Here is a 22,522-nt window from a genome sequence, read left to right as displayed (position 1 = left end):
CTGTGGTCTTTGATCTTTATCAGTAAGTGCTTCAAGTCCTCTTCACTTTCAGCTCAGCAAGCAAGGTTGTGTCATCTGTACATTCTCAGTTGTTAATAAGTCTTCCTCCAATCCTGATGCCCTGTTCTTCTTCACAGAGTCCAGGTTCTACGAATACATGCTCAGCATACAGACTGAACAGGTCTGCTGAAAGGATACGACCCTAATGCACACCTTTCCTGACTTTCAACCATGTAGTGTCCCTCTTCTGTTCGAAGGACTTCCTCTTGGTCTAAGTACAAGTTCCACATGAGCACGATTAAGTCTTCTGAATTTTCCATTCTTCACAATGTTATCCATAATTTGTTATGATTCACACAGTCAAATGCCTTTGCATAGTTATAAAACACAGGTAATATCCTTCTGGAATTCTCTGCTTTCTGCAAGGATCCACCTGACATCAGCAATGATATCCCTCATTCCATGTTCTCTTCTGAATCCACCTTGAATCAGCAGTTCCCTGTAGATATGCTGCTACAACTATTTTTGAAAGATCTTCAGCAAAATTTTACTTGCATGTGATATTAATGACGTTGTTCGATAATTTCCACATTCCATTGGATCATCTCTCTTTCGAACAGGCACAAATATGGATATCTTCCAGTCAGTTAGCCAGGTTGCTGTCTTCCAAATTTCTTGGCATGGACGAGTGAACACTTCCAGCAATGCACCCATTTGCTGAAACATCTCAGTTGGTAGTCTGTCAGTTCCTGGAGCCTTGCTTGCTTTTCTCTGATGCCTTCGGTGCAGCTTGGACTTCTTTCTTCAGCACCATCGGTTCTTGATCATATGCTACTTCCTAAAATGTTTGAACGCTAACCAATTCTTTTTGGTACAGTGACTCTGTGTATTCCTTCCATTTTCTTTTAATGCTTCCTGTGTTCAATTTTTCGTCCATGGAATCCTTCAATGTTGCAACTAGATGCTTGAATATTTTTATTCAGTTCTTTCAGCTTGAGAAATGCCAAGAGTGTTCTTCTGCTGTGGTTTCCTACCTCCAGGTCTTTGCACATTTCGTTATAATACTGTACTTTGTCTTCTTGAGTTGCCCTTTGAGACCTTCTGTTCAGCTCTTTCACTTATTCAGTTCTTCTGCTCACTTTAGCTACTCTACATTCAGGAGCAAGTTTCCGAGTCTCTTCTGACATTCACTTTGCTCTTTTGCGGGGGGGGGCCTGCATGTCTTTTTTTTTTTTCTGTCTTTTTAATGATCTTTTCCTTTCCTTGTGTATGATGTCCTTGATATCATCCCACAATTCATCTGGTCTTAGCCATTAGTGTTCAGTGCATCAAATCTATTGTTGAGATGGTCTCCAAATTCGGGTGGTATATATGCAAGGTCGCACTTTGGCTCACACGGACTTGTTTTAATTTTCTTCAGTTTCAACTCGAGCTTGCATATGAGCAATTGATAGTCTAATTATCTGACTGATAATATCAAGCTTCTCCATTGTCTCTTCCCACAGATGCAGTGGATTTGATTCCCGTGTATTCCATCTGGCAAGGTCCACGTGTATAATCACTGTTTATGCTCTCGAAAAAAGGTAATTCCACTGAAGAAGTAATTGGTCTTACAAAATTCTACCATGAGATCTCCAGCATCATTTCTATCACAAAGGCCATATTTTCCAACTACTGACCCTTCTTTGTTTCCAACTTTCACATTCCAATCACCAGTAATTACCAACACATCCTGATTGCATATTTGATGAATTTCAGACTGCAGAAGTTGGTAAAAAAAAATAATAATAATAATTCCTTCATTTTTGGCATTAGTGGTTAGTGCACAAATTTGAATTCAAGTCGTGTTACCTTGTAGGTGTATGGATATTATTCCATCACTGACAGCATTGTGTTTCAGCATAGATCTTGAAATATTCTTTTTAATCATGAATACGACACCATTTCTCTTCAATTTGTTATTATCAGTGTTGTAGACCATATGAGTGTGTGTTTCAAAATGACCAATACCAGTCCATTTCAGCACACTAATGCCTAGGATATCGATCTTCAAGCATTCCATTTCAAGGGATTAATACTTTGTACATTCCATGTTCCAATTATTAATGGATGTTTGCAGCTGTTTCTTCTCATTTTGAGTTGTGTCACATCAGCAAATAACAGTTTTGAAAGCTTCACTCCATCCACCTCATTAAGGTGCACTCAACCCTGAGGAGGCAGCTCTTCCCTAGTTGTACTCTGAGTGCCTTCCAACCTGAGAGGGCTCATCTTCTGACACTATAGCAGACTATGTCCAGCTGGTATTAACAAGGTTTTCACTGGCCAATTTTTTCAGAACTAGACTAGGTCCTTCTTCCCAGTCTGTCTTAGTCTGAAAGCTCCACTGAAACCTGTTCACGAGGGGTGACTCTGCTAGTATTTGAAATTCCAGGGGTGCAATTTCCAGCATCACAGCAACACACGAGCCACCACAGTACAACAAACTGGCAGAAGAGTGGCAGCATGAAAAATCAGGGACCTGCAATTTAACTCACAGTCTAATAAAAAGTGAGTAAGTAAATGAATAAAATGAACAGCTTCACGGGAGAATGACCTGGTGATCTGCTCCCATAAAGATCACAGCGTAGAAAATCCTATGGGGCAGTTGGACTCTGTCACATGGGATTGCTAGAGTTGAAAATCAACTCAACGATGCCTAAAAACAACAGCAATGCTACAATAAGTCACACGAAATCACCTCACTGAAAATTTATTTACCGCACACCTGCCATACGAACTAGAGGGTTTATTAAAATTAAATTACCTGTTTCTGCTAATATCTGCTTTACTTGGAGGACATAGTATCTTTTTAGGTTTACTGGTCCCGGGTCAAGCATCTTCCTTTTTGTATAAATCCTTCATTACGTCATTGGCCATAAGCAACGGCGTTCAAGATTTAATATACATACATACATATATATATATTTGTTTCCATCATGTGTCAAAGTGGTAAAGGCCATTTCATTTACATTTTCCTTGGGAGAACAAAGCCTATTACTAAAATGATAGCTTTATTCAAAACTGTGATACTGATGAAAAGGCCATCTATGTAAAATCTCTATTTAAAAGGGTAGGAAAGTTACAAATTCTTTTCTGATGAAAAGAACACATTCACCTTATAATAAGGTGTGATTCCATCTTAAGTGTGTTATAATTTCTACATTCCATCAACTTTATACTCAAGCTCCATTTAGCTACTTGCTTTTATTCTCTAATTATAACAGGGAATCTGCATTTCAGACAGTCTTGGACCAAATTTGCATATAGGACATCCTATTACAAGTTATCTGATCCAGAAGTAATGCCACGTGATTTTTAAACGTCAGGATTAGTTTATGAAATAGTTCCTTATGTGATACTTCATCTTTTTTTTTTTTTAATTTCAGGATTATTACAGACAGTAAGAATACTGAGCACTGAAAGCTTGTAAGTGGGAGACAGGTATCGTCTATGAGTTAAGACGTTATATTCCAGACTGAGCTCAGAAAAAAAAAAGGGAGGGGAGGATAAGAGCACTCTTCTTGTGCTTTAACAGAGCTAGGGAGAAGGGTGGCAGCACCTCCTTCTGAAATATAATGGAAGCCATCAATGATGGGGAGAGAACAGAGGCACAGCTCACAGTCCGAGAATGTTCCAGAATGAGAAAATCAAAGGTTCGGGGAAAGGGTTGAAAAACAACAGGGGATATGGCTGCTTTAGAAAACGCAGTAACAGCTGAAGGCTGAAAAGTCACAAACTAACTTAAAAACAAAAACATACTTGTTTCTATTCCCACATAATCAACTGAAATAGTCCACCAGGAGGGGAATAGACGTGCACACACATGCACAGGCCCAGGGTGGAGGAGTATCCGGTTATGGCCGCAGGTGACAAATAGCCATCTAGTCATTAAAATGATGCTGATGGTTAGGATCGCAGACAGCATCACCTTCCAATCTCTCATCTTTCAAGTTTTTGAAAAGTGTTATCCCAAAGAAACAAAAGCATATAAATAATAAAAACATTTCACATATACTAATTTTTTAGGGCTATACTGATGGGTTGGATTTTTAAAGCTTTTATACATTAGGTCTGTTCTCTGTTCCGCATAGAGTTTTCAACAAGGGGTTTGAAGGAAAACACCTGCAGACGATGGATTGAGGCTATTTTTCGAGACTGATGGCAGTCAGTATTTTTCAGCACTAAACAGAGTGCTGTCTTTGCTGAAGAAGGATGGTTGAGATGGTCCCGTTGTTGTATGATTTTTGTGTATCATTAGCATGGTGGTTTAGTGATGGGCTATCACTGCTATAAGCTCTGGTCACTGTTGAATGGAAGCCATTAGCCAGCATGAATACTCCCTTTATGGGGCTTTTAGGAGCGGGGGGTCACTCTGCCTCACCATTTGGACAGGCTTCATAAACCAAGCCTGCGTGAACCCACCACTGCCCGCACAGAAGTGAGTCAGATGTGGCGCGAACTTGGTACAAGCATTGATGGTGAGCTTTGTTGCTCAGAGGAAGAGGCACCCACACCACTGGACATTGAATCACAGGCTCTTAACGCCAAAAGGGCCTCAGCAACCATCTACCTGGCCACCTTGTGGGGGTGGGGGTAGAGATTATACCAGGAGGCGGGAGAGATGACGAAGAAACCGCCTGATACCAAGGGAATGAGAAAAATAATACAGGCCAGGATTTGAGTAGGGCCAGGCTGTACACAGAGGAAGGGAGTCCCTGGGTGCAAATGGTTAAGCGCTTGACTGCTTCCCAAAAGGTTGGAGGTTCAAATCCACCCGGGTGCACCTCAGAAGAAAGTCCTGAGTATCTACTTCTGGAAACTCGGCCACTAAGAACCCTGTGGAACACAGTTCTCCCCTGACACACACGGGATCACCGCGAGTCGGGGTTGACTTGACGGCAACGGGTTTTGGTAGACAGAGGCCTTGGGGTCCGAGCAGCAGGAAGAGCAAACAGAGACCCAGGTGGGGGTTTGAGTGCAGTCGGAAGGCAAACCCAGGACGTAGGCCAGTTGGGAAAGGACCGTGAATTTTTATGAGCTTCCCCTTTCTGATCAGGCGCTGGTATAACATGGAGGGGCGAGCAGAATGGGCAGAAGAGCCCACCGGTGACCCAAAGGCAGCCTCGGCAGGAGCGGGCTCAGGTGCTAGCTTTAAGCACGTTGTCAGCTGCGGGCCAACTGGCTCCAGCTCACAGCCACCCCATGCACAATGGGACTGGACAGGTGTGACCCATCCCCATGCACAACGGGACTGGACAGGTGTGACCCATCCCCATGCACAACAGGACTGGACAGGTGTGACCCATAGGGTTTCCCTGGCTGACTCTTGGGGGTAGACCACCAGGGCCTTTCTTCCTAGTCTGTCTTAGTCTGGAAGTTCCTGAAGCCTGTTCAGCATCACCTTGCAGCTTAGCCTCAGGCAAACTCTCATCACTTGAAATCACCTGTCACTTGAACAAGACTTGGGAAAGACACCATAAATGGGTAACACCTTTATCTCCCCTCCCAACCGAAACTGCAAAAGTCAAAGAGTAATCAGAGGGAAAACCTGGCACTGATTACTACCAGCAGCAGACACGAGATTGCTCCATTCCGCCTTCTGCTTTTAGGGGGCTGGGCCACGGACGCTCAAGTGGAGCAGGGTCTCAGCTGAAATACAGCAGGACCCAGCTCAAAACAGACCCAGGGAGGGAGGCCAGTGTCACCTTGGGGTATTATTATTATCACAGCACAGAAATGACACCCAGACGTACATAAGAAGGAGGAACACGGAATCCTCTACGCTCTTCTCCCCAACTTCCAAAGGCACTCCAGGAGACAGCACCCCATACCTGCCCCAGAGGCTTGGGGGCACTGTAACACCTGGGGCTCAGCAGGACAGCCCCGCCGTGCCCACCAGTGTGGTCCCTCAGGAGGCACGTTCCAGAATGTCACGAAGATGGGCATGAACACAAATACGCTCTCTGACATCATCAACCTCATGTTGCTGTTGTTATTAGGTGCTCTGGAGGCGATTCCGACTCACAGCGACTCCAGGTGACACAGAAAAACCGTCCCAGAGGGTTTCCTAGGCTGAAATCTTTACAGGGGCAGGTGGCCAGGTCTTTCTCACGTGGAGTCACTGGTGGGTTCCAACTATCTACCTTTGGTTAGCAAGTGAGCACTTAACCACTGTGCCACCAGGGCTCCTATCAACCTCCTATAATATAAATAAGAAAAACAACTTCATGTCAAACTTAAAGGACATCTAAGTATCATATTTCTTCACAAAACATAAAAAAAAGAAAACCACCACCACTGAGTTGATTCTGACGATAGTGACGCTATAGGGCAGAGTTGAACTGCTCCACAGGGTTTCCAAGGAGCGACTCCTGCATTTGAATTGCTGACCTTCAAGTTAGCAGCCCAGCTCTTAACCACTGTGCCACCAGGGGGCCGCAATGCGTATAAGCTCCTAAAAGATACCACCAAAAAAAAAAACTAAACACGTAGATCATTGAAGTTGTTTATTTTTTAAACTATTTAATAAGAATCAGAAGAAACAAATAAGAACAATCATTAAGAACAACGAGAAAATTTAACAAATCCTATAAGAATAGTTTTAAAAAGAACACACGTGAAAATGTAAACTTGCTTATAGTTTGATTCTCAAAGACACACAAAGAGGAAAATCTGAACATTTACCAAGCAAAATATATCTCAAACATTTATCTCACATAAAAGAGACAAAGGAAAATTGTGGTCCTTATGTTCTACGCATGCTTGTTTTCATTTTTTTGGACTCCAACAATTGCTCAAACTCATGCCAGGTCTGTTTTATATTAGGAGTACAGTCTTCTTGTCTGCTTACTATTCATCTTTGTTTTCCAATGTTGTTGTTGTTGTTACATGCCACCCAGTCAGTTCAGACTTACAGAATAAAACACTGCCCAGTCCCACACCATCCTAACAATCCTAGCTATGTTTGCGTCCATTACTGCAGTCAATATGCCAATCCATCTCGTTAAGGGTTTGCCTCTTTTCCAATCTCTACCTCACCAAGCATGATGTACTTCACCAGGGACTAGTCCCTCCTAATAACATTTTCAAAGTGTGTGAGATGAAGTCTTACCATCCTAGCTTCAAAGGAGAATTCTGGTTGTACTTCTTCCAGGACAGATTTATTCATTCTCCTGGCAGACCATGGTATATTCAGTGTTCTTCACCAACACCACAATTCAAAGGTGTCAATTCTTGCTTGTCTTCCTTATTCATTGTCCAGCTTTCACATGAATATGAGGCAACAGAAAATACCATGGCTTGGGTCAGGCGCTCCTTAGTCTTCAAGGTGACATCTTCGCTTTTCAACACTTTAAAGAGGTCTGTTACAGCAGATCTGCCAAATGCAATATGTCTCTTCATTTTTTGACTCCTGCTTCCACGGGTGTTGATTGTGGATCCAAGTACAATGAAATCCTTGACAACTTCAATCGTTTCTCCATTTATCATGATGTTGTTTATTGATCCAGTTGTAAAGATTTTTGTTTTCTTCATGTTGAGGTGTAATCCATACTGAAGGTTATGGTCTTTGATCTTTATCAGTAAGTGCTTCAAGTCCTCTAAACTTTCAGCAACCAAGGTTGTGTCATCTGCATAACACAGGTTGTTAACGAGTCCTCCTCCAATCCTGATGCGCCGTTCTTCTTCATATAGTCTAGGTTCTCGGATTATTTGCTCAGCACATAGATTGAATAGGTATGGTGAAAGGATACAACCCTGACTCACATCTTTCCTGACTTTAAACCACACAGTATCCCCTTGTTCTATGGAAACAACTGCCTCTTGATATACGGAGAGATTCATCATGAACACAATTAAGGGTTCTGGAATTCCCATTCTTATTATCCATAATTTGTTATGATCCACACACTCGAATGTCTTTGCACAGTCAATAAAACAGAGGTAAACACCCTTCTAGTATTCTCTGCTTTCAGCCAGGATACATCTGACTTCGGCAGTGATATCCCTGGTTCCATGTTCTCTTCTGAATCTTGCCTGAATTTCTAGCAGTTTCCTTTAGATATACTGCCACAGCCGCTTTTGAATGATCTTCAGTAAAATTTTGCTTGCACATGATATTATTGATATTGTTGGATAATTTCCCCATATGATTGGATCACCTTTCTTGGGAATAGGCATAAATACCGATTTCTTCCAGTCAGTTGGCCAGGAAGCTGTCTTCCATATTTCCTGGCATAGATGAGTGGGCACTTCCAGCGCTGCATGTGTTTGTTGAAACATTTCAATTGATATTCCGTCAATTCCTGGAGACTTGTTTTTCACCAACGACTTCTGTGCAACTTGGGCATCTTTCTTCAGTACCATCGGTTCCTGATCATATGCTACTTCCTGAAATGGTTGAACGTTGACTAATTCTTTGTGGTATAATGACTCTGTGTATTCCTTCCATCTTCTTTTGATGCTTCCTGCGTCGTTTAATATTTTTCCCATAGAATCCTTCACTACTGCAACTCGGGACTTGAATTTTTTCTTCAGTTCTTTCAGCTTGAGAAACACCAAGCACGTTCTTCCCTTTTGGTTTTCTATCTCCAGCTCTTTGCACATGTCATTATAATAGTTTACTTTGTCTTCTCGAGCCACCTATTGAAATCTTCTGTTTAGTTCCTTTATTCAACAATTCTTCCTTTTGCTTTGGGTGCTAGACGTTCATGAGCAAGCTTCAGAGTCTCCTCTGACATCCATCCTGGTCTTTTCTTTCTTTCCTGTCTTTTCAGTGACCTCTTGCTTTCTTCATGGATGATGTCCTTGATGTCATTCCACAACTTGTCTGGTCTTCGGTCACTAGTGCTCAATGCGTCAAATCTATTCTTCAGATGGTCTCTAAGTTCAGGTGGGATATACTCAAGGTCATATTTTGGCTCTCGTGGACTTGCCCTGATTTTCTTCAGTTTCAGCTTGAACTTGCATATGAGCAATTGATGGTCTGTTCCACAGTTGGCCCTTGGCCTTGTTCTGACTGATGATATTGAGCTTTTCCATTGTCTCTTTTCACAGATGTAGTTGATTTGATTCCTGTGTGCTCCATCTGGTGAGGTCCATGTGTAAAGCTGCTGTTTACATTGGTAAAAAAAAAAGGTATTTGCAATGAAGAAGTCGTTGGTCTTGTAAAATTCTATCATTCGATCTCCAGCATTGTTTCTATCACCAAGGCCATGTTTTCCAACTACTGATCCTTCTTCTTTGTTTCCAACTTTCACATTCTAATCACCAGTGCGTCTTGATTGCATGTTCGATCTATTTCAGACTGCAGAAGCTGATAAAAATCTTCAATTTCTTCATTTTTGCCCTTAGTGCTTGGAGCGTAAATTTGAATAATAGTCGTAGTAACTGTTCTTCCTTGTAGGCATATGGATATTATCCTATCACTTACAGTACTGTACTTCAAGACATATTTTTAAATGTTCTTTTTTGAGAATGAATGCAACAGCATTCTTCTTCAAGTTGTCATTCCTAGCATAGTAGACTACATGACTGTCCAATTCAAAATGGCCAATACCAGTCCATTTCAGTTCATTAACGCCTAGGATATTGATGTTTATGCATTCCATTTCATTTTTGACGATTTCCAATTTTCCTAGAATAAATTGGAAATCATCGAAATTCTAGGCATTAGTGAGCTGAAATGGACTGGTATTGGTCATTTGGAATCGGACAATCATATGGTCTACCATGCTGGAAATAACAACTCATCAAAAATAACATTTCAAGATGTATTGATAATTACTGGAGAGTAGAATGCAAAAGGTAGAAACAAAGAATGATCATAGTTGGAAAACATGGCCTTGGTGATAGAAACAATGCCAGAAATCAGCATAGAATTTTCAAGACCAATAACTTCTTCAGTGCAAATACCTTTTTCAACAACATAAACAGCAACTATGCACATGGACCTCATCAGGTGGAATACACAGGAATCAAATCGCCTATATGAGTGGAAAGAGACGATGGAAAAGCTCAGGACTATCAGTCAGAATGAGAGGAAGACCCTTAAGATGGCACAGGACCAGGAGTGTTTCATACTGTTGTACATAAGGTCGCTATGTGTAGGAACAGACTTGATGGCACCTAACAACAATATATATTTGGAGCCCTGGTTGCACAACGGGTAAGCCTTCAGCTGTTAATCTAAAGGTTGGCAGTTCTAATCCACCAGGCACTCCTTGGAAACCCTATAGGGCAGCTCTACTCTGTCACATGGTGTTCCCATGAGTCAAAATTGACTGGAAGTCACCCAGCAACAACAAGTACAACACAACAGAATGTATTCAATAACTAAGTATGTGTTACATTTTTCTCTTAAAGAACAACAAAGCACTTCACTCGTTGGTGATGGGGACCAGAGCCAATTCAATCAGGGTCTAGAACATCAGAGCAAGCCTATGTAAGACCCCTGAAAACACTAGCAACTGTGGTTGGTGGCAACCCTGCTCCCTAAGCACAGTGTGCCCTTCCCTGGCTGCTGTAAATGAGGGCGGAGACTGGCTCAGAGCTTCCCCTTCTTTGTGGAATTGCTCTTGGCTGATGAGAGCCCTTCACCAGGAGGTTATGATTCACTGCCCCAATCCTGCCAGCCCATAGCTAATGACACAAGGACAAATGGGAATAGGGTATGAACAATTAGCCCCCGACCTCAAAGGTGACCACTGTGGTTCTGTTCACAGTCCAGGAATCCCCATGAGCTCAGGCTGAGGCTGAACCCTGCTGTGAGCACATCCTCGCCTGGTTTCTTTCTCCTCTCTACTCCTCACTCCCACCTCCTGAGAACTTGCCTCCATACATCACACCCATACAAACCCCTGATGGTGCCTCTAGGGGCCCACCTACAACAGTCATAAAGCAGCACTGTAAATGACCATCCTATGCAGTGTAAGCTGGTCACCACACATAGGCAGCACGGCACCCAGTATAAATGAGCACAGTGAAGTTGTTCATAGGTCAGTGGTTTAGAAACTGTCCTCTTGAAGTAGAAAAAACCTTTGTGAAGTCGAGCATGAGCACCCTCAGGCGGTCCACCAGTTCATTAGAATTTGCATTCTTATGTAAGTCCCTGGCAGGGAGCTACTACCTTCTACCACCACTATAAAACCTCTGACCTCCCCACTGTGGGGTGTGGAGGTATGCTTTGGTCCTGCAGCCACCCAGGACTTCCCTTGGTATGTATGTCTCCCTAATAAACTCCTCAACACACTGGAGTTACCTACCTCTTCCTTAGGTCTCTTATCACCCTCCATTTTTGGAGGCAAGTTTCATGTTACTGGCCCATGCCTGGATACCTCTGAAGTTCAAATCCCAGCTATACCACATGCCAGTGGGATACCTTGGGCAAATCACATAAAATCTCTACTATAACAAAATACCACAAACTGGGAGACTTATAAGAACAGAAATGTATGGTATCACAGTTCTGGAGGCCAGGGTGTCAGTAGGGCACGCCCTCTGCCAGCTCTTTGGGAAAATCTTTCCCGGTTCTCCTGCCTTCTAGAAGTCCCGGGCGTTCCTTGGCTTGCAGCTGCAGCATAACTCCATCATCTGGCCCTCCTCCCCGTCTCTGTGTGCCTCTTCCCTTTTGTAAGCACAGCACTCAGATGGGATCAGGACCCACCCTACTCAGTATGATCTCCTGTGATCTTAAGTGATGTTGCTGTCGTTGTCAGCTGCCTTCAAGTCAGCCCCCAACTCATAGCAACCCTAGGCACCATGGAACAAACACTGCTCAACCCTGAGCCATCCCCGTGATTGGCTGTGATCTATAGTTTTCGCTGAATGATCTTCAGAAGTAGATCGCTAGGCCTTTCCTCCCTGTCCATCTTAGTCGGGAAGTTCCACTGAAACCTGTTCAGCATCTTAACAACACCCAAGCCTACACTGACAGAGGGGTGGTGGCTACACATGAGGTGCGTCGGCCTGGAATCGAAGCCAGGTCTCTTGCACAGAAGGTGGGAATTCCACCACTGAACCATCTCATGAACTTAACTGATAGCGTCTTCAAGAACCCTGTTTCCAAACAAGGTCATGTTCACAGGTACCAGGGGTTAGCACTTCAACATATCTTTTGTGGGAACACCATTCATAGCACTCTCTAAGCTTAACTCCTCCTCTGCAAAACACTGAAAATAACTCCGAGACCTCAGTGCAGCTGGGAGAACAAAGTGCAAAGGTGTACTCTACCGGCTGAGCCCAGAGTCAGGACACAGGAAATGTTGTCTGCTCTTATTGTTGTTGTTATCATCGTTTTATGAGAAATTAGAGCACTGAAGCTACATCACACAAGCCTAATGCCAAATTTCCAATTAGCAAGGAGAATTTTTCTCAAAGAGGCTGGGATTCGGGCACCACTTGGGCAATGCCAGAGAGAGAAAGGACATAGAAGGAGGTACACACATTAATGTTTTAGAAGTGCAGGACCTTTGGGGATCATACAATCTGCTCCCCTTCCTGGCGCTCCTTCCCAACACTGACAGTGGAGAAAGCTGAGGTCCAGAGAGGTTAAGTGGTTTAGCCAAAGTATCACAGCGTGTTATTTACAGAACTTTAGAAGTACTAAGTAAAGTGGTGTGTGAGGTAGAAAATGAGAATGAGAGAAGAGTCAGGTGTATTCCTGGGGTAGTCCTGTTTGCAGCACAGCCTCTTGTGCACCCCTGGATAGTGTTGTTTGCAGCACAGGCTCTTGTGTACTCCTGGGGTAGTCCTGTTTGCAGCAGTCTCTTGTGTACTCCTGGGGCAGTCCTGTTTGCAACACAGTCTCTTGTGCACTCCTGGGGTAATCCTGTTTGCAGCAGTCTCCTGTGCACTCCTGGGGTAGTCCTGTCTGCAGCACAGACTCTTGTGTACTCCTGGGGTAGTCCTGTTTGCAGCACAGGCTCTTGTGCACTCCTGGGGTAGTCCTGTCTGCAGCACAGACTCTTGTGTACTCCTGGGGTAGTCCTGTTTGCAGCACAGGCTCTTGTGCACTCCTGGGGTAGTCCTGTTTGCAGCACAGGCTCTTGTGTACTCCTGGGGTAGTCCTGTCTGCAGCACAGGCTCTTGTGTACTCCTGGGGTAGTCCTGTTTGCAGCACAGGCTCTTGTGCACTCCTGGGGTAGTCCTGTCTGCAGCACAGACTCTTGTGTACTCCTGGGGTAGTCCTTTTTGCAGCACAGGCTCTTGTGCACTCCTGGGGTAGTCCTGTTTGCAGCACAGTGTCTTGTCCTGAGGTAGTCTTGTTTGCAGCACAGTCCAGGAGAAAATGCTCATGCCCACTAATGCCAGAAGTCTCTGCTTCTTGCTGGGTACACAGCCAAAGGCATGTCCCCCAGCCCCCCTGAAGTAGGGTGAGGTCAAGTGCCTGAGTGACGACTGGTGGTGCTGGGGCAGGAGTATGGAGACCACAAATCTCCATGCTGGCCCAGTACACTGTGGGTTGAAGATGGCTACACAATGAATCAGAACAGTCTGGGGTTTTGAGGGGTGGCATCGCACGGAGCTCCAGAGTGAGAACAAGCTTTTACATGTGTTTAGCCACTGGGCCTGAGGGGTTGTTCATTAACAGCAGCTAACTCACTTTGGGACCAGGCAGTGTTTCGCTTGGTTGTACATGGGGTCTCTATGAGTTGGAACTGACTTGATGGTACCTAACAGCAATAACAACAACCCACCTTGACTAGCACTCTGAAACTAGGCACTTATAAGATCATAGTCTTGGATCTAATAAGGTATACATACCAAAACCCAGGTGATAGCTGTTGAGTCAACTCCAATTCATGGAGAACCCATGTGTGTCACAGTAGAACTGTGCTCCACAGGGTTTTCAACAGCTTGTTATTTCAAAGTAGATTGCCAGGCCTTCCTTCCAAGGGACTCCTGGGTGGACTTGAACCTCCAACCTTTTGGTTAGCAGTGAGCACATTAACGGTTTGTACCACCCAGGGACTCCACTTGGTGCCATAACAGGTGGCGAGCATTTTCCTAAAGGGCTAGACAGGCTTTGTGGGCCAGACAGCCTCTGCTGCAGCTGGTCAACTGCGACTCCGTTCCTATAAAACCTTGTTAACTGTGGCTCACAGACCAGCGCTATACAAACAGACAAGTCGCTGATATTCCACAAAGTCTGCCATGGTCCACAGGTCTCAGATTGCCAACCCCAGACGGGCTTTAATGAAGAGAATTTTTAAGAGCCCTTCCACTTCTAAAACACTGTGATTTTAAAAGCACATGATAAAGAAAGGCAAAAAAAAAAAAAAGTTTAGAATCATGATTTTTGAAGACCGAAAGGGAGATAAACATAACATAAAACACAATTTTAAAAGTGAACCATTGTGAATCTTATTTGAATAGTTATTCTAAAGTATTAATTAATACGCCATTCTTCAAATTACACGGTAGACTTCCAACAAAGGGCAGTTATACAACAGTGTTATGACCCATTAGCAAAGGTATTGGTATTATAAATTGAATTTATTTTTAAATTTAATTTCATATGAATAAAAGGAAGCAATTTAAACTCAAGAATTCCAGCAGCTTCTTTAGAAATGGCCACAAAGGATTCATATACGTGCTTGGTTATATAAATGGAGAAATCTAAAGAGAAAAATTTCTCTAGCATGCGAAAGACCTTCAATCACGTAATCTTAATATCACAAACTGGAAAACGGCCTCTTCAAAGCACGTGGGAGCTGGGGTCACACTGATCTAAAACCCCGGGCCCATGTGGGGTCGGATCGCGCTGTGTATTTGAAGATGTTTAGCAGCATCCCTGGTCTCTACCTACTAAATGCCAGCAGCACCTTTGCCTCTCCACCCTCAAGCTGTGACAACCGAAAAGTCTCCAGATGTTGCCAAATGTCCTCAGGGTGTAAAAGTGCCCCCCACCCCCGTGAGAGTTACTCACCTCCACGTTGACTGGAGTTGAAACTCAATTTCCCATTCCCTGGTATGTATGTATTAAAGAAATGAAAATCTACCTTAGCTTTCAAGAGAGTTCTCTAGCGCTAGTGATCCTATCATCAGAGAAGAGGTAACGGTTTTCATCTGGAAACCACAGAGACAGGTGGCAAACTGGAATGCAGATTTCCCGTTTCCTGCTTACTCCAGCAGCTGTGAGCAAGAAAACAGGCCGCTTCCTCAGTAACAAAACAAAATATAGATTTTCAGCTATTTCCCAACACAGCCTCAGAGAGACAGTGAGGTTAAATGAGGGGAGCGCCTCTGTGTTCCTTAGATGCTGCTTGGTGAGACGACCCCAGACCATGTGCCATTTACTCCCAGATGGGAGAATGTTGTCGATTAGTCTTGAGGGCAGCCGTGTTTTTTACATTACCCAAAAAGCTTTGTTCTTGTACAATAACAGCAGTGATAAAACAAGAAGAAAAGCGATGCTGAAGATCTGAGTCTGTTCTGACATGAACTCGGAAAGACGCGTCACTGTAAGGAAGTACAGCGTCTTCTACCCCTACGCCTGGAAATGACTGGGTTCCCACGGGTGATGCTGGAATTCCAGCACACCGCGAGCTGCGAGGACGTGTGTCACAGGCCCCGAGTGCAAAGGTGCCTTAGAAATGCTACCCCCGAATCGTGGATTCTCCAGTCATTTATGAAAAACAAGTTATAATTTCTTAAACTAAAAGCAACTCTAGGGTTTTTCCTTTAATGCATTAAAGTCCGCGTGTTTGAAAATCATAACAAATAGTCCACACACAGCAATCTGCCTTCATAGCGTATTAACACGTGAATGTTATGGTGATGTCAAGAAATTTACTTCAGACAAATAGTGTTTACTTGGGGGAATAGTAATTCTACCCCCATCTCTGCTGCCGACGGAACGCCACTAGGCACATCTCAAGCTCACTGTTGCTGGGTGCCATCGCGTTGGCTCTAAGTCATTGTGATCTAAGGACCTAATGAACACTGCCTGGTAGTGAGCCACCCCCGGGCCCTCGGAATGTTCGAGTTCTTTGTTGCAGCTGTCTTGTCAGTCCATCTCATGCACGGTTTCCCTCGTTTTGGATGAGCCTCCCTCCCCTGTACCAACTATGATGCCCTTTTCCAAAGCAGCCTTGATACCAGCACAGCAGCACTTTGCTAGTCATGGTGCGCATTCCTTTTTGTTGCCCTTGCAAACAGTCATTTAAATTAAAATCGAAAATTCACAGAAATCAACAAGACCTCTTTTTGAGGCTTGTAAAGAGAAAACAGCCTGCCCTGAGGAACTGCGAGCTTTCTCTCTCTGCACTAAGTAAACAGTTGTCTACACGGCAGATAACACCACCATGGAATGTGGAAGAGGAGAAAGCGGCTACTCCCCGCCAAGGCAACAGTGGGGTGTGACATTTGTCCTTAGGGTGGTTTTCGGGAATGGAATCACCGTGCAGAAAGCAACTTTGCCTTTTGTTCCCAGTTCTTTCAAGCTGTACCAAAATCTGAGGCTAATAAATGGGGGCTGACCAAACCAAAAAAGGAGCCCTAGTGGTGCAGTGGTTATGCGCTCAGTTGCTAACCCACCAGCCGCCCTGCAGAGGAAAGATCTGGTAATCTGCTCCTTTAAAGATTACGGCCTTAGAAACCCTGTGCGGAGCGGGTTCTACTCTGTCCTACAGGGTCACTAAGAGTTGGATTTGACTCAATGACAATGGGTTTGGTTTGGTTTTGGTTTGACCAGACCAAGAGAGCCCACCTGGGGGCTACAGCTGACTAAGCCTCAGGAGGCATGATGCAATCTGGTTGGTGACCGTGCATGGGACAGGGTGGTGTATCCCTCTTTGTGACATGGAAGCCCCGTGCTGTGGCCGCTCCCATACCTCACCCTGTCTATCTCTTCATTTGTATCCTTTTCAGTTGTAATAAATCTGTACCCATATGTACGGTATATGCTCTACGAATCCTGTGAGTTGTTCCAGTGAATTAACAAACCCACAGGGGCAGTGAGAGCCAGCAGGGGCTGGCGTCTTGTCTGTTTGGCAGTCTGAACGAAGGTGTCTTTCTAACTTGTGAGCTCTGACCTAGCTCTGGGTGGCCAGGGTCAGAGAAATGCAACATGGGAAGCTGCCCTAAAAGGTGTTCTTCTACCTCGTGAGCTCTGACCCACCTCTGGGTACCTGGTGACGAGGATGGAAAAGTGGGAAGGTAAGGACTGGATCCATCCCCACACTTCAGGCGCTGGGTTCACACTGATCCTTACCAAACAATTAGCAACAAAGGTGAGAGTTGCCCACTGTGCCCCTTGCTTAGTGCAGCTGTGTCTGAACGCCATTGCTCAGAAGTCATGGTTTTCCTCCTTGATCCTGTAACAGCCGACTCAGCTCTCGCCTGGTGGTGATGTTGGTGGGCCCTTCAATAAGAGCACTTCATGTCATCAAGAAACTAAACCTGTTCTCCACAAGGCAATCATGGAAATGAGAAGCCCCTCAACTCTAGTTTACACGTAATAATGGCAAACACACTCGCCGATTTGGGACTTCAATTTACCGCACTAAAAATACAGTAAAATAACACGTATCTTCTAAATTTCTTTGCCAACTTGCCCTCCCCCTCAAAGTATTTTCATAAGCACCTCTATGCCAATTACCTTATACAAGTTGCTGTAAAAAATTAGCACAGCACGATTATGAAAATACCTCTCAGTAGGAGGGCATGGTTGGCAAAGAAAAGTAGGTACACATTAATTGTGTAAAAATACAGTACTTTGCAATAATGTCAAGCAAAGTTGCAAGAATAGCACATTTAATTCTCAAACACCCTTAACGCGGTTTCCCTGTTAACTTGTTATCACATTTGCTTTATCTTTTTCTCTGCACGTGGTATGTGCAGAGCCCGTGTGTCTTATACATTGTATATATATTGTGTGTATGTGTCTGTATACACTGTATAGACATCGTATGTATATCTGTAAACACTGTGTATATATCATGTACATTGTATATACATTGGGTATATATCTGTATACATTATAATTTTGTTAATCATTTGAGAATAAATTGCAGAAATTATATGCTTTACCCTCAAATATTTCAGTATTTCCAAAAAGAAGAACATTCTCTTACATAACCATAGCCCCTGGGTAGTGCAAAAAGTTAACGGCTTCGGTGCTAATGGAAAGGATGGTGCTCCAGTAGACCCAGAGTCGCCTGGGAAGAAAAACCCTAGTGATCCACTTCCTAAAACTCAGCCACTGAACTCCTGTGGAGCATAGTTCTACTCTGACACACGTGGGGTCACCAGGAGTCGGGGTCAACTTGACAGCAACTTCTTCGGGAAGTCCTGAGCCACAGACTTTAAGATTCAGCCATTGAACACAGAAACAACAGGCTTTTAGAACAAACAGGAAGACAAATTATTTTCTAAGAGCTCTGAAATAGGTACACATTTGGGCCCATTTTCTTGGCAGTTATCAAAATCAGGAAATTAGCATTAATACATCTCTACTCTTGATTCCAACTCGACGGCACTGGGTCTGGGACTCTCTTATCAACAGACCTTATTCAAATTTTGCCAGTTGTTCCAATAACGACCTTTATAGCAAGATTTTGTTTTGTTTTGTTTTCTGTTTCAAGATGCAATTTGGGATCAAAGCACTGGACTTGACTGGAGTATCTGTTTCTCCTTTATTATTATTTCTCCTTCACTCCTTTTGTGCCTCTCATGGCTCTGTAGTGTTTGAAGACTAGAGGTCAGATGTTTCTAGAATGTCCCTCAGTTTTGGTTTGTCTGATGGCTCTTATGACTGGATTTGTTATACTTTTTGGATGGAATGTCACGGAAGTCTTGGCATCCAACCAAGAATCTGGTGATCACTCTTTGTACCACTACAGGTAACAGTATCACCAACTAACGGGCTATTGTGGTATTTGCCAGATTTCTTCACGCTCAGGTTGGTATTATTTTTCTTGTAATTAACAAGGGTTTTGTAGGCAGCTACTTTGAAGCTAGATAAATACCCTAGTTGTCATCAAATTCTTGCCTATAAATTTTGGCACCCATTGATAATTTTTTACCTGATTGATGATGCAATGGTTGCCAAATGATAATGGTCTAATTATATCATTCCTTCTATATCATCCAGCATTTAATAGTAAGATAGATATGTGTCCTTTTTCCCCATTTGTTTATTAATTCATTTGTTTTTTGCGTTACTATAGTCTCATGAGGAGCCCTGATAGTGCAGTGGTTAAAGTGCTCAGCTGCCAACCAAAAGGGACAAGGATGTGGCAGTCTGCTTCTGTAAAAATTCAAACCACCCAGTGCCGTCGAGATGATTCTGACTCATAGCGACCCTGTCGGACAGAGTAGAAGTGCCCCATAGAGGTTCCAGGGAGCGCCTGGTGAATTCGAACTGCTGACCCTTTGGTTAGCAGCCGCAGCACTTAACCACTGTGCCACCAGGGTTTCACAGCCTAGAAATCCCTATGAGGCAATTCTACCCTACCCCACAGGGTCACTGTGATTTGGAATCAACTCAAAGACAAGTTTGTTATATATATATATATATATATACACACATATATATGTATTATGTATTCTCAAATTTTATTTTATTCAATGGGCTATAATCTCCTATTATCATTATCTGCTTTGACAAATTATCCCAGATTTTGTCCGTAAGTCCCCTCCTAGTTCTCACTGACATGCCCCCACCTTTCTGTAAGCACTTCCTTACTTTCTGGCACACAAGATCTTCAGCCTTATCTGGTACTTTCCCAACTATTTAGAAACCAGTATCTGTGTACTAAGCGTGCTCATTGCGACTGGAGTGGCATGGCTTCTAGACCCTCTCAGCAGACAGAGCTAGGAAATAAATGGACGTGCATGTGTAAGTACAGGTGTGCACACACATATGTAAGTGCTCATGCGTGTACTCATGTACACATTCCATTTTTCTGAGCACATACACCGTGCCAAGAGGTATACAACACCCTGAGATTCAAAAAGAGCGAAATATACAGCCCCCTTCTTTTCTAAAAGCTGTATTTTTGATAACAGATTGCTTTAAGTCAGCTTTAAAATGGTATTTTGGTTAAACCGCTGGTCATTCTGACCCCTTACCACACATTCATAATTTTACCAACAACTGCTCATGGACAGACGTCAGTCTTGTACTCAGTTCCAGTGAAGAGACAATTCATTGCCACGTGTGATGAAGCTACTGAGATCATAATTTACTGCTGCTATTATTATTACTACTGTTAAAAACAATAAGAAATGATAAGCATTTGTTGAAAAATCGATACGCTTTGTCTCTTCTATGTGCCTTTATCTAATTTTCACCATGATAGTGTTAAGTCGGTTGGTGTTTCATGACCATTTTACAGATGAGGAAACTGATATTTACAGGGAGTCATGGTTGGCTGGATCCCACGTGGGGCTCTGTCTGCCTTCAAGGCCCTTGCTTTGCACTGTATTAGCTCTGCTTAAGGGGACTATTTTTAAGGCCCTGGTGAATCAAAGGTAGATCAACATCAAACCCTAGCTCTGAAGTTTCCTGAACATTCACAAATAACAATATCATAAGACCAATAAAATAATACAAATGTGTCTCCAATCTCTTCTTAAAGCCCTAGTATAAGAGGTAAAATTACACTGAGTTTTTCTTAATGGAAATGGAAAACATGGCAACAGATATGGGTAATGGTTGCACAACACGATTAATGTAACCAATGTCACTGAACTGTACACGTAAAAAATGTTCAATTTGCAAACACTGTGTAACATATTTTTTTACCACCAAAAAAAAAAATTGGATGAGGAACTTTTTCCACAGGACACACATCCTGAGGATCCTGGCATGGCCTATGGAGAGTTCCAGAACCCTGCTGAGGGACACTGTGGGTCATAACCTCCCTTCCCAGGAGACCCTTCCTAGACCCTTCCTATCAGACATTTCTTGGATACTGGAGGGCTAAAGTGGGTCCTGGGGTCTCAGATCTGCCCAAAAACAAACTCTCTACCCAATCCTGAGAATCACAGCCCCCTTCTCCCCACAACCTGCAATAAGGGGAGTAGGTAAATCTCATTTCATCTACCATCATTTACTCTTTGCTTTAAAGAACAAACAAATCAGACTTAGAAGAGATACAACCAGAATGGCCCTTAGAAGTGAGGATGGCAAGACTTTCACTCACTTACTTTGGATACATCATCAGGAAAGCCCAGTCATTAGAAAAGGACATCAGGGTTGGTAAAGCAGAGGGTCAGTGAAGATGAGGGAACCCTCCATGGGACGGACTGTCACAACAGCCACAACAATGGACTCAGACATGCCAACAATCATGAAGGTGGTGCAGGACCCAGCGACGTTTCATTCAGTTATACACAAGGGTGCCATGAGTCGGAGCCAACTGGATAGCAAATAACAACCACAACTGTAAGGCTTTTTACCTGTACGTGCACATTTAATTATAGGTGATAAACAGAAAAACAAAGATGCTTTTCAAACAGACTGATTTTACCAGAACCTAACCACCAAATCCATCAAACTAATCAATGGTCACTTTAACTGGGGAGAAAGGGGCACACCCAGACACTGGGAAATGGCCTTGAATTGTCTACCGTCTGATGAGGAGTAGAACCAATATGATACCTGTGAAGGAAGAGGGGCCACACAGGAGACAAGCCTAATGGGGAACTAAAGCAGAGGACGCCTCACATCAGAGGGCAGCCAGAAGTCCCATGGCCGTATCCACTGAGGACAAAGTCCAGCTCAGCCAGGGGTCCCGTGGCCATATCCACTGAGGACACAGCCCAGCTCAGCCAGAAGTCCCATGGCCGTATCCACTGAGGACACAGCCCAGCTCAGCCAGGGGTCCCGTGGCCGTATTCACTGAGGACACAGCCCAGCTCAGCCAGAAGTCCCATGGCCGTATCCACTGAGGACACAGCCCAGCTCGGCCAGGGGTCCCGTGGCCATATCCACTGAGGACACAGCCCAGCTCAGCCAGAAGTCCCATGGCCGTATCCACTGAGGACACAGCCCAGCTCAGCCAGGGGTCCCGTGGCCGTATTCACTGAGGACACAGCCCAGCTCAGCCAGAAGTCCCATGGCCGTATCCACTGAGGACACAGCCCAGCTCGGCCAGGGGTCCCGTGGCTGTATTCACTGAGGACACAGCGCAGCTTGGCCTGGATCAACGCCTTTATATTGTGTCTCCATCCACTCAAACAGGAGTTAATTGGAAGTGAAAACAAAAGCTTGAGAGAAGCAAACTGCACCTACTTGAATCAGAGAGAGGTCCTCAAGCTGCAACCTGAAGAGGTAGTTCCTACAAAAGACAAAAAGAGAGAGTTTTATTTTAATAGATCCAAAAAATAACAGGTCATAAAAATCAAGAGAACTACAACAAAAACACAGAGATTTTTGTTTCGAATGTATCCTCCTGCTAAGAACATGTGGAGCACAGTTTTCCTCGTTGCTCCAAGAACAAGCAGCATTCAAGTGTCAACAGGCATGAGTCTGAGA

At 43.8% G+C, this 22,522-nt stretch overlaps 1 protein-coding gene across 6 annotated transcripts in view; it reads right to left on the bottom strand.

Annotated features, from left to right (window-relative positions):
• Positions 1 to 22,522, bottom strand: part of SEMA5A (semaphorin 5A) — a 553,896-nt gene that overhangs the window by 246,704 nt on the left and 284,670 nt on the right. For all 6 annotated transcript variants that reach the window (XM_049860605.1, XM_049860561.1, XM_049860570.1 and 3 more), the window contains one exon: positions 22,280 to 22,325. In XM_049860605.1, the coding sequence (XP_049716562.1) occupies positions 22,280 to 22,325 (46 nt within the window). The remainder of the gene's footprint in view (positions 1 to 22,279; positions 22,326 to 22,522) is intronic.

Source organism: Elephas maximus, chromosome 2 (genome assembly GCF_024166365.1).
Source record: "Elephas maximus indicus isolate mEleMax1 chromosome 2, mEleMax1 primary haplotype, whole genome shotgun sequence".
Taxonomy (NCBI): domain Eukaryota; kingdom Metazoa; phylum Chordata; class Mammalia; order Proboscidea; family Elephantidae; genus Elephas; species Elephas maximus.
This window is presented reverse-complemented; position numbering and strand designations above follow the sequence as displayed.